General features: G+C 45.2%; 2 protein-coding genes across 3 annotated transcripts in view; both read left to right on the top strand.

Moving 5' to 3' along the window:
• The first annotated feature begins 8 nt into the window (after positions 1-8).
• On the top strand, positions 9-7,958 carry EEF1AKMT2 (EEF1A lysine methyltransferase 2). Its single transcript, XM_040071056.2, has 6 exons — positions 9-72; positions 925-990; positions 1,497-1,611; positions 4,721-4,828; positions 5,676-5,892; positions 6,647-7,958. Exons 1-6 carry the CDS (start codon positions 17-19, stop codon positions 6,772-6,774), a joined length of 690 nt encoding a protein of 229 aa, XP_039926990.1. The 5' UTR covers positions 9-16; the 3' UTR covers positions 6,775-7,958.
• The window catches only part of FAM53B (family with sequence similarity 53 member B), a 52,313-nt gene continuing 47,233 nt past the window's right edge, over positions 7,903-12,982 (top strand). The window contains exon 1 of one of the 2 annotated variants that reach the window (XM_040071055.2): positions 7,903-8,010. The gene's annotated coding sequence lies outside the window, so the exon portion shown is untranslated. The remainder of the gene's footprint in view (positions 8,011-12,982) is intronic. The other variant, XM_040071053.2, reaches the window with a different exon arrangement.

Here is a 12,982-nt window from a genome sequence, read left to right as displayed (position 1 = left end):
CCGGGGCGTGCCGGGCATGGCGCTGGCCGGGGACGAGCCCTTCAGCCCCTCGGTGCTGGGCACCAGGGAGCAGTGAGTGCCGGGGCACGGGGAGGGCTCCGGGTGTGCCTCACCGGGGGCGGGCACCGCCGGGACGGGGCTGGGAGCCGGCCGCGCTGTGAGAGGTGGCTCTGCCCAAGGCGCGGGGAGTGGAAATAAAAGGTGTTTAAGGTCCTCTCTCGGCACGAACCGGTTCCTGGTTTATGTATTATTTGTTTGTTTAGAGGTTCTGTAAAGCGGCACTGCTGCACAGAGGATAGAGCCTTCTCACCGTTTCGTAGAATCGTGGTTTGGGTTGGAAGGGACCTTAAATCCCACCCAGTGCCACCCCATCCATGGCAGGGACACCTCCCACTGTCCCAGGCTGCTCCAAACCCCAGTGTCCAACCTGGCCTTGGGCACTGCCAGGGATCCAGGGGCAGCCACAGCTGCTCTGGGCACCCTGTGCCAGGGCCTCAACACCCTCAGGGAACAATTCCTGCCCAAAATCCCATCTAAATTACCCACTTTCAGTTTAGAGCCATTCCCTATGTCCTGTCCCTCCATGCCTTGTCCCCAGTCCCTCTCCAGTTGTCTTGAGTCCCTTCAGGCACTGGAAGGGGCTCTGAGCTCTCCCTGGAGCCTTCTCCCCTCCAGGTGAATCCACCCCTGGCTCTCCCAGCCTGGCTCCAGCCTTTGGACCATCTCCAAGCCTGCCCTGGTCTCTCTCCCACATATTCATGTTCTTATGCTGAGAATCAGTGCCTCACCACCCTCACAGTCAATTTCTTCCAAACATCTATCCTAAATCTATCTTTCAATTTTTCTTCCCATCTCTCTTTAGTCTAAATATTTCCCAGTATTAATTATGATATCCTCTCCTTTTTTTTTCCCCCTCGACTCCAGCTGGGATGCTGCGTACGAAAGAGAGCTGCAAACTTTTCAAGACATCGGAGATACCGGGGAAATCTGGTAAATAAAATAACTCCTGCAGAATGTTTCTCTTGTTTCTTTATCATAGAAGACATTGCAAAACCACAGCCAGCAATTTGACGAGTTGCTGACAAAGTGATGGGGAGTTTTACCATTGAAACCAGCAGTTCTTCTCTTGCCCAGTTTCACAGTGGACAAGTGTCATTACACAGAAATTGAGCTGGTAATTGACGTGTATGTTACTGACAAATGTGCTTTTTATCCCTGAGCTCAGGTTTAACTCCACAAGTTGCCCTTGCTGCTTCCTTTTTAAATATATGGTTGTTTTTACCTCCCAGAGTTGGTGTTTCAGTGAATTTTAAGGTTGTGGATTAATTTTCAGCTGAACAAAGCGAACATGGAACATGAGCTATGGCATCTTTTACTTTACTAACAGTAAAAGGGGCTTTGCAAAAACTGGAGAGAGTGAGTGATGAAATGAACTTGCTGTACCTTTTGCACTTTTTTTTCTGCTTTAATTACCTGAGCCCTTGTGTTTTTTTCAGGTTTGGAGAAGAAAGCATGGTGCGCATAATCAGGTGGTTGGAGAAGCACAAGGTCCCCCTTAACAGCTCTGTGCTTGACATTGGGACTGGGAACGGAGTTTTACTGGTTGAATTGGTTGGTATTTTGCAAAGTTTGTGTATTTTTTATACAGAAGCAGAGCAGTTTAAATATGGTTCTCACAAGTGGCAGTGGTAGTCATGGGGAGCTGTAACCTGTGTGAAACACAAAAAGTGTCAGTACTTTAGGCTTCAGAATTTGAAGTATTTCTCTGGATCAATCAGCCTGAGCATCCCTTGTTTTAACTTCACCTTCCTGTTTCCCCACATTTAAAACTGCATTTCTTCCCATTGTTGTGTAAACTCCCCCAGATGAGGAAACTAAATTGACTAATTCACAAAGTACTCTCATGTACAAAGCCAGACCCTCTCTCTGCACTCAGTTCTGATAATAACACTCATTATGGATATAAAGAAGTAGGTAAACCCAAGGGCTTTTATGTCAATAACTTAAAAAGTTGTTAGCACTTATTCTAAAGAAGTGTCCATTTCTGTCAGGGTGGGAAATCTGATCAGGTACGTTCTGAAGGGTTATGATGTTTTTTTGTGCATAAGATGTTCAGGAGTTCCAGTATGGGGTTTTTTTCTATTTTTGATTGATTTTTTTTGCTGGGGAATTGGTAAAGAAAGGGGCTGTCATACTGTCACAGCTTCTGTTGTTTTGCATTCCCCACTGGTTCCATTAGTTCCTGTAGGAATTGGAAGTTCTGAAAGCCAAAGTCGAGTTTGAAGGGGAATTTTTTTTTTTTCCAACATTAATTTCAACTTTGATTTTAGAAGACTTTAAAGCCTTTGTGGAGACTGGCTGCTACACCTCAGCACAGGAGAATTTATGCCACCAAAAGCAGAAATTACTCATCTCACTGAGAGAAATTAGCCTGATGATGGTGATTGTTGAGTGCAGTGATAGCTCTATCATTGCTGAAGTACACAACAGAAAATTCTTAATTGTAGGACTTCAATTTTGTACTGACTCCACTTGCAAATGGGAAACTGATTTTTCATACTATAATGGGAAAATGACAGCCTGATAGCTTTTAAAAACTATTAACTTGTGTGAGAGCATCCTCCTCCCTTACATTAAGCACCTCACAGTCCTGTGGTTTCTTTCATAGGAAATTTTCAGTCCAGTTCCCTCTTGAAAAGTGGCTTCAAAAATGACCTTGTTTATTTTTGCTAAATAATTCAGGATCTCACTTGTTTAGTTGATGTAAAAGGAATTTTTTGTGTGTTGGCTGCAAGGCTTGGAAATAGAGTTGGAATTCTTCTGGCATCTACCGTAGGACTGTTCTGCCACTGGAGCTGGACTCCAGTCATAGGATAGAAATGGCAATACTGGAAAAAACTCAGTTATAGAGGACATTAGTAGCAGCTCCCTGCAAGCAAACTACTTGAGGGTACATGAGTATCACATAAGTGGCACCCCTTGCTGTTTTTATGTGTTTATTAGGCTGTGGTCGTACCCCTGTGAACTTCAGGGACCTGGTAGCTTGGATTCGTGACATCATTCTTTTACCTTCCAAAAATTCCAGCTCTTCTGAGGAAAACCTTGCTGCCACAGAAAGCTCTGGCCTCCTCTTATTTTTACAATAACGTGGGAGCCACCAATATTGAGGGACTTCTCTGAAATGGAGAGCGTTCACCTGAGTGGGGGTGTTGGCCCTAAGCCGATAATGTTCCAAACTCCTTCTGCTCTTCAGTCTGCCTCGAGAAGCAGCAGCAGAGTGCTGTTAAATCACCTCCAGGGCAGCAGGCCAGCTGCAGGGTGCAGCGTGGTCACCTTTGGCACAAGTGAGGGATCCCTTCCTGTCACAGTCAGGCCCTACAGGTTCTGCAGCATTTAGTGTTGTTTATCTCTAAACCTTCCTTCTCTGCCCCCGAGACTAGAGGAGCGAATGGGAACTCCCTGAAGTGACTCAAGCCTTTCCTTTGCAAACAGAGGAGCTGTTGTGGGAACTACTCCTCCACCCCCAAACCTTCAGCACAGGCATCTGAGGAAGCCTGCTTTGCTCCGGGGTGGAACGTGGGCAGGAGCCTGAGCAATAAATGTTCTCCATCCCATGCAAACAACAGTGTCTTTGTGTTCAGCTGCAATTAGCCCTCAGTTCAGAACAGCTGGTTAGCACCGAGCTCAGGCCCGAGGGGCTGCTGCGAGGAGGAAGGACACTTGTGGAAACTCCTCATCCTTTTCCTGGCGGTTGAGGTGTCAGCCTCTGGAACAAGCAGACAGGCAGCTGGATGCTTAACACCACTCCATGTGTTTTTCCAAAGCCCAGCCTCCTCCCTGTCTGTGCTGTGACAGCCTGCAGCTGGCCAGAGGATCCGAGCTCTTCCATCAGGTTTGGATCTTGCCAGACCCACTGACACGTGGGATACCCTGAGCTTATACCTTCTACCCTGAGCTGGTCCCTTCAGCTTCTGCCTCAGAGCAAGGAGATGTGTCCCTGCTCCCCTCCCACCACGTGCCCAGCTCCAGCTGATGCCAGGAGCCCACCTGCTTTGCCAAAGGGATCTCACCGAATTCCCTGTGTTATCCTTATCTCCAGGAAACTTAGATTAACAAAGTCTCTGCGTGCTGTTATACGTGGTGCATAACCTGCCTGAAAATCGCTGATACAGACATCTGGCAGCATGCAAATAGTTGTATTCAAATAGACATTAGCATGAATAATTAGAAAAATGTATGATTCTGCAGCGGATTTTTGTCCTGGTGCAATGTATTACATCTTTTGGCTCTTAAAATTTGGGTTATAAACTAAATAATTGCTCAATTTCCAATGTTACGTGTCAGAGAGGTTTTTTCCCTTGTTTTGAAGCATCTGTAACATGTCATCACTGAAAATTCATGGTTCCAGATTTACTTTTGGTGCAGATAAGAAAGCCTGTTCCCCTCCAGGGTGTTATTTTTCACCCTTGTGCTCAGTTTTCCACTTGACACAAAGCAGCTTTCAGTCACCAGTCCTTTTGGTGAGGTTTTTTGAGCAGAATAAAGTTATTTCAGCTCATTCAGCTATTGAGTCTTGTAATGGTAACAGTTATAAAATGAGTGAAAGGTTTTTTCCTGTTATTAAGAGGAGGAGGGATGAGATGGATTATAGGTAGGGAATGTACTGGCTGGATAAAAACAATTGCTAGCACACTGATTAGGATTCTCTCCTTCTGTCTAGGCAAAGTCTGGCTACATGAATCTCACAGGGATTGATTATTCACCTTCTGCAATACAGCTTTCAGAAAAAGTAAGAGAGAAAGAAGGGATGTCTAACATTAAATTAAAGGTAAGCCTAGAGAGAAAGGTAATTGAGGAAATAGAAAGCAATTGAGCCCAAGATTAAACAAGCTAATTGATATTCAGATGTACTCAGTGTACTAAATGAATGATGTCTTTTGAGATTCATTTGTGAGAGAACTCTACCCAAATAAACCTATTTACGGGAAGATTTTTGGTCTTTATTTGTTTTTTTGTTTGTAACAGTCATCAGGGCTAACAAGATTTCCCTGCTTGAAAGAGGCAGCAGAGCAGTGGCTTACCAAGTGGCAAGTTCTCTATTTTAGCTGCTACATCCTGAATTTCAGACTCGAGGTAGAGGAAGAAACCCTGAAGTGATAGAATCCCTGCCAGCAGCTGAGGAGCAGGAAGGCTGAGAGGCCTTGCTGGAGCAGGGGTGGGAGCAGATGAGCTCCAAAGGTCCCTTCCAGCCTCAGCCACGCTGGGATTCTGTGGCTGCCTGTCATTCTGGGCTCTCTGCTGTGCTCTTCTACCCTCCTGCTCCGTACCTGTGCGATGTCTCTGCTCCTGTGTGTCAGCTGTAAAATCTCTTTGTGGCAGGCTCTGTCTGTTCTCCAGCGCTTGTGCGGTGCCTGGCACATGGCAGGGATCAAAGTACAAATCATGATTTAAAGAATGAGCTTCAAGTGCGTTAGTCTGAGCTTTAGATTACAGCAAATAGATCATCAGACAATGTGTAGGGAAGAAGGGAGCTGCCGTGGCGCTGTGAGTTGCCCTTCCCTGAGCACACCCATTGTCAAGATCGACACTTTGTACCCTAAAGTTTTGCTTTGCATTAAAGATTCAGGAGCTGCCGAGTAGAAGATTTTTCTCACAGCTGCAGACTTCTGGTTTAGGTAGAAGACTTCCTGGCACCCTCAGCTGAGCTGTCAGGCTTTGACATTTGCATTGACAAGGGGACTTTTGATGCTGTAAGCCTGGACCCCATTGACGCGGTGGGGAAGCGGAAGCTGTACGTGGGATCGCTGTGCAGGGTGCTGAGACCAGGAGGCTTCTTCCTCATCACTTCTTGCAACTGGACCAAGGAGGAGCTGCTGAACGAGTTCAGAGAAGGTAAGCAGCTGAACAGATCCCTCTGCCAACGTGGGGCTGCTGAAGGGAGGGATGAGGGAATTTTAATGTGTGTGTTAGCATATTGACTTTCCCAGGTCAGGATTAGAGGAGGTAAAGCGATTAGTGAATGCTCCAGCCTGCCTTCCCTCTGTTTTCCTCGGGAATTACAGCTCCTGTGTTTGTTGGTGCCAAGGGAGGACAGGTTTCCTGACACTTTGGAGGCTGGGAATTTCAGTCTAATTACCCTGGGAAAGCGTGTGTGGCCTCTGATACTTTTTGGGTCCATGATTACAAGACCCAGTTCACCTTCTGATTGCTCTGAAACTTGGGTAACATTGTTACCCATGTTTAGCGGGGGAACTGGCAAGTCTGTGACATTTTCTATCACTTCCCCAGCCTTTTTGATCCATCCTGGAGTATTTTTTACATGCCAGTCAGCTCCTGGATCTCATGCCTGAGGATTTAAACCCAGCATGGACCTGAAACAACCATCCCTTCTGGGGAACCAAAATTACTGGCAAGTTCTCATCTGTTCTGCCATTAATTTGTGCGAGTCAGCCAGCTAGGATTTTTATTATCCGTGGAAGAGTTTCAGCTGTAGAAAGCAGTGATGCAGTGCAACAATACAGTCCTATAAACTCACAGATTAACTGCAAGTTTTCCAGACAAATAAAGAATGGCTCGCAAAGGGTTATCCAAGAGGCGAATCAAACGACTTCCTTCTAATAAAAGCATTTCAATTTCTGTCTGGCAGGATTTGAAATTCTGGAGGAGCTGCCAACACCCAAGTTTTGCTTTGGAGGAAGAATTGGAAACAGTGTAACAGCATTGGTTTTCCAAAGGAAAAAAGTGAGGCCATCCATCTTGGACAAATTAGATTAGATGAGAAAAGTCTGAACTTTAAACCTGACAGAAAACCTCAGACACGTGTGTAAATAAATGCTTTTAGAGTGCACAGTAAAATACTATGTATGGAGCTCTGAGGGACTATAAAACATTGCCCTAGAAACATTTCAGCTTTGCATAATTCGCCCATAAATTGTGTCCTTGCTACAACCTCGCTTGTTTTAGAGGAGCTGCAAGTTTGTAAGAGAGAGGGAAATCAGACGTGCTAAATACAGAAACCAATATAACTGAATGATATTTGTGTTTGAAACATAAAGATTATCTGATATTTAATTTCTATGCTGGTAAGCAGGGACCTATAGAGAATATAAACCTATAGTGACCTACAAAGCAAAAATCTCATTTGCCTGCTGTGCAGTGGAATAGGGAACAAGCTTTTGCAGTGTAAGTGCTGGATCTTTAATGGACACGAGGGCAGCTGTTAAGGAGGGAAATGAATACAAAATCCACAGCACTTTCACAAAAAGGCCAGTTGGTACCTTAAATTCAGATTTTCTGAGGTTCTCAGACTTAGCCTAGTTGGTCTCCTCTGGAGCAGCTCAGCTCTTTTCCCACAGAGGGATTGTTTTTAAGTCTCCCTTTCCCGAGTGTGTTCATGCCTGGTCAGTTCCTTTCCCTGATCTCATGAATACATAAAGGTGTGATGTTGCAGCCTCTGGTGTGTGACCTGTGCCTCCATTATTAACCTGCTATATAAGAATGTCTTGAGAGCCACAATGGCAAGAAGTTTTCCAGTGAGTTTCTCAGGATGGATTTTCACTGCATAAATCCAAAAGGATTCAAAGCAGGACTATCCAGTCATTTTTCCTTTTTTTTTCTTTAATATGTGTTTTTTTAAAACTTCTGTGTGCAACCCTTTTGCTCAATTTCGTTGCCTTCATTTCTTGTTTTGTAATCTCAGAATATTGCTGTTGCTTGAAAGGCAGGAAAATGAGATTTCTTCATGCCTCGACAAACACATTTGCAGGTGACAATAAACTTGTTCTTTCAAACATCAAGGAGGACCTCTTAGGCAATCAGGTTTTGTTTCACAGGCAAGGTCATGTTTGCTTATCAGGGAATTGCTTCTCCTACTTTCCACGCTTCTCCTCATTCCCAGGAGATCTTTAAGGGTCAATAAATACTTCCAGTCCTTTCCCAGGACAGGAATCAAGGCATTATTTGCAGAGTGGTGAGTCCTCCTTCTGTGATCCCTCTGTTGACATCTTCAAGGTAGGAATCCTACTGCTGCATCTCTTTGCAAAATGAAATCTCTTCAGTTGGGAGAACGGTTTATCAGCAGTGCTGAAAAAATTCAGTCCCAGAATGATTCTTTGCATATTTGGTCAGTCTTGGGTTCTAAGCTAAGTGCCAAAACCAAGGGCTCGTTACCGTTTGGGTAACTGTTGTGGTCCCATGTTCTGCCCCTGCCCAGCAGCCAGCTGGAATGCTAGGAAATGTAGCTGGGAATCCAAACAGAGGATTTTTTTAGCACAGCAGTACAAAGGATTCAAAGAACACTACTGATAACAGCCTCAGTAAAAAAAGCCTGTGACATTTTTGGCATCAGGTAGAGTTAATACAAGGAAATTTTAATTTTCAGGGACTCTGGCAGGATGTGTTTTGGGCATCTGTTTTATTCCCATCTGTAATTTTTGCTAATGAGGGCATGATGTGTATTTAATCATGGAATGAAAATAAAATCAGGGCTGTCATGGATTTTCTTTTAATCAATTACTTGGAATTTAACCACAGATTGCTACTTCACAAGATGTGTAAGGTTCAGGGCAAGGATTATTTTCTCCTCTTCGCAGAATTGATTATTATTAGTTTTTGTTCTCTGGGTAGTATTTTTCTATAACTTGTAATGCTAAAAAATAAGCTCCTTAAAATTGCCTGAAAATACAGATTTCTGCATCTGATCTGTAGTTTTCATATTCCTTCAGTCCCAAGCACTTTCCAGGTGTCACTGGACAGCAGAAAAATGCTTGTAAAACATGTTTGAGGAGCTTTCTTTTAAGACAACACTAACCATAGGCTTATTATTTAAAATCTGCTCTGTTGGAAACCTGGCATTCTCTGGATAATGGAGCCTAGGTAGCTGCTCAAATACTGACTCGGGCAGTGGGGTATTTTTGGCTACGAGGATCTGGAAATTGCTTGTCCAGGACCGCCCTTGGTTTGGGGCAGTTCATGTTGGTGGGAGGTTCTTGATGGTGTGATCTCTAAATGTTGATGCATTTCAGTGGGAAAATGTGGAAAAGGAGGCAGAGGAATAAGCAGTGATTTAGGAGAAGCAAGTCTTTTGTGGAAGCTGGGGGAGTGCTCCATGATAGGTCCTGAAGGCTGGAATCTTCATGGCTACACAGCTGTGTGACTCTTGGTTCCAGCTGCCACGCCAGACTAAACGCAGGAGAATAAAACCAGCATCTGAAACACATTTTGCTCCTATTGTTTTGCTATCTGAAAACTCTGTCTGTGATTTCACTGTCAAATATGAGGTTTGTGGGTAGTAAAACTAGCATCTTCCCTGGATCCCAGAGGTGGCTGAGCCCACAGGCTGTTCCTGCAGGACTGAGTTTAGGCTGGATGATGCTGCGGAGCTGGCAAACCTTCCTGGAGTGGTTTTGCATAGAACGTGGGCAGAACAGAAAGGGTTTGTGTTCCCTGGTTCACTGACAGCGTGCTGAAGGATGAAAATCTCTCAGGACTGACCTTTTATTCCTGAAAGACTGAGGATGGCTTTTAGTGCCTAAGCCCAAACAAAGCACCTCCACCAATATCTGTGCTGATCACAGCTCAAACCTGGCTCCTGATGCCTCCTATTGCCAAGAAAACTGTCTAGGGATTCTCTTTTGAGGCATTTGCTGGGAGAGGCCATTGAATTCATTGCAGGGTTTGTGCTACTGAAAGAGCTTGGAGCATTTTACACTGGAGTTTTATGGGGCTTATCAGAGAACTGAACTGTCAGGATGAAATATCTGAGAGAGGTGAACAAGCGATATTAATGAAATAATTATTGATTCGAGATGTCTGTTCTAGGAGAGTTTCTACACATGGGACTCTGCTGAGTGTGAGGTAAATGGGTTCTCAAGACAGCAAGCCTTTGCCCTTTCATCAGCACAGCACTTTCTTGAAATGAGTACTCCTATAATCATTTTTATAGGGATTAATAAGTGAGAAATACCAGACATAAAGATCATGGCTCAACTGAATGAACACAGAAAATTCAGAGGGAAGGATAATGTTTCCTTACTCCTTGACTTCCCTTTTGGTGACCAGCTTGTATCTGCAAGAGAGGCATGTTCATTTGATGGCCCTTAAGGAGCAGGAATAGTCATAGAATCCCAGAATGATTTGGGTTGGAATGGACTTTAAAAACCATCTCATCCCAACCATGGGCTGGGACACCTTCCACTAAACCAAGTCACTCCAAACCCTGCCCAGCCTGGCCTGCAGTGCTGTCCATAGGCTGTTTTTCTAAAGGCTGAATTTTCCTTTTTGAAGGTTTAGAAGATATGAAATTAATATTCTGTGCTTGGAACTCAGTGTGATTTTGTGGTGTAACATGAAGAATTTCTGGGAGCTGCAATTCCTGTTTTTTAAGAGCTGTTGGGTTACGTCAGAAACACCAACAGAATGATGGCAGCTGCTTTTCCAGACAGGGCCAGCAGTGATTCAGCATGTGATTTTACAGGCTCTCTGTCCCACCAGGAGAATATTCCTGCAAGGCATTCTTGAGAGCATCATTGCAAAGCATTATTGAGGCTGAAATAGCTATTTGCATTATGGGCTCACCTTCTTGAATTCAAACCCACTGTTGCAACACCATTTCTGAAACCTGGGAATAGCCAGCTGCCTTGATTGTATCATGGGATTTGAGGTATTTAACACCTATAACAAAGGAGATTCAGGGTTGGTTTTGTTTGGTTTTACTTTGTACTTTTCCAACCAACGTTAAAAAGGAACTTCCAGATATTTGGGTTTCTAAACCTGCTGTTTACAGCAGAGCTCATTATGGTTTGAGGGAGAAGCGCATGTCCCATCACACGGATCTCAGGTGTGATTCTCTGGAGAGCAAACAATGTTCTCTCATACAATTTGTATCAAAATCATTTCAGTTCTGCACTGGCTGTGAAATCTGTGAGCCCAAAGAGTCAAATGAATGGGCAAACGAGGGGATGGACCGAAATTCCTCACTTAGAACCACGGGGTTTGTCCCCAGGAGCGCAGGGTGAGGCCAGGTGTGCAGGGCACGGCAACCAGATTTACCTGCAAAGCTACAAGGCTGAGCTGACACAGCCTCTTTGGAGTTATTTTTATGTGAGGATGAGCTCTTGAATGGCTTTTCTGGTGCATTAGGCACAGCATGCTGCTCTTCATCGCTGACAGTGGCTTCCATGTATTTCTACATCCCAGGAATGCACTGGCAGCGCTGTAGCCATTGTGAGGGAAATCTGCCTGTGCATCTACGCTGCTGTGGTAAAGGACTGCCAAATTTGATGTTCTTTCATACCAGACAAAATCTTTAAGTGTGGTATTTAGCAACATACAGCAAAATTTTCAGCGTTTTGGCACTAGGATTGCTTCCCTGATCTTGGCATGCCGAGAGGTGGAGAGCGCGGCTTGCTGCAACAATAACCGCTTTATTTTATAGGCCCTCCAAGCATTTTAACGTACGGAATCGTCTCCTGTAAAATACGTGGAGAGCACAAAGGAAATAATTGGGCCAGGGCTTTGCAAAGCCGTCAGGAGATCTGCCTTTGAATTCCTGGTGCTTGCTGCCTTTTCTGGGATTAGAGGAGGGGGAGGCTGCCCTGCACGGCGTTACCTGCTCCGGCTGAACGGGTGGTGCGCGGCTCTATCCCGTCGTAGGCTGAGCGTGACCTAACCCTCGTGCTAGCAGCTAAATTGAGGAGCAATTAATGGCTACCAAGGGCTTTCAGTGAAAGGGGATGAGGTGTTATAGCCTCCAGACAAAGGAGGAGAAGGAGGCTGGCGCGTTTTGTTGAACACAAGTAAGGGGAAAGCCAACCTGTGGCTTGATTTCCATTTGTTAGGTAGAGCCTGAAATGAGCCCATTTCTGTATTACTGGAAATTAAGCTGAGTGCTGTCAGGCAAACCAGCTGCTGCCAGGTAACACATAAATTCTGGGTAATCACAAGTGCTGGAGAACCGGAGCTAAGAGAGCCCAGTGAGGGAACAGACACAAACCTCAGCACAGGCACTGCGGCAGCCGGGTACGCACGGACAGTGTCATGTGTCAAGTAGAGGTGAGGGGAGTGTGCATATATCAAGAAATTTTAGCCATTGATAGGGCTGAGAACCGAAATTCCAGCAGAAGGGTCTTTCACCCCAATTTTCAGTAGTAATTAGCCTCACTGGCTCAGGGCTCCTCAGCTCCATGGGTGCTGCACTGCTGCTTATGCAAGGTAGGGTGATGCTTTGGGGCATGCCTGCAGCTGCCTCAGGCTTTGTGGATGATGGACAAATAACTCTGGGCTTATCTTAAACCAGTTCAGACCCAAATGTGGCTGACAAAGTGATAAGCACGTTCAGGCTCACGGGGAAAGGCTCACACATGTATTTCGTGGCCTATTTATTTTCTCCATCAATGTTTCCATTGCTCCCAGGCTGGGGCACCCAGATCAGGTGTCACTCCCTCTGCCAAGGCAGAGGGGGAGGCAGCAAACACAAAGCTGTTGCATGTGTGCTGCAAATGGCCTGTGACATAAAAAAGGGATTTTTAAGTTTGGTGGAAATCCCATCATACGCCAAACTTAGTCAGAACTGCACTCCTCAACTCTCTGCCCAGCAATTCTTCACCTGTTTAGGGTGTCTGTGGTTCAGGTACTTTCTGACACAGAGCACGCTGATCATATTACAGAGATCTGCTCATTCCCTGGGCATGAAATATTTGTTAAAGACATGTCTGCTTGCTGTTTATTAGAATTTTGCGAATTTGAGGATTTCTCCTGAAACTGGAGGGTGGCTCTGAAGCTGGTCTCCATTTTGTGCTCCTGGAGACCTTTGGTGCAGCCAACTTGTCCCTGTGAGTACGTGGTACCCAGCACAGCTTGGGTGACTGGGACATCAGCCTGTGGCTGGGACACTGGCCCTGGGCAACCCCAGAAGGAATAGACTCATAAATAACTGGGCTGGCACAGGTGCTCAGGACAATGGTGCAGAGTCCTTGTAAAAGGA

This window comes from Hirundo rustica, chromosome 8, assembly GCF_015227805.2.
Source record: "Hirundo rustica isolate bHirRus1 chromosome 8, bHirRus1.pri.v3, whole genome shotgun sequence".
NCBI lineage: Eukaryota > Metazoa > Chordata > Aves > Passeriformes > Hirundinidae > Hirundo > Hirundo rustica.
Note: the sequence above shows the minus strand (reverse complement) of the source record. Positions and strands in the feature narration are given on the sequence as shown.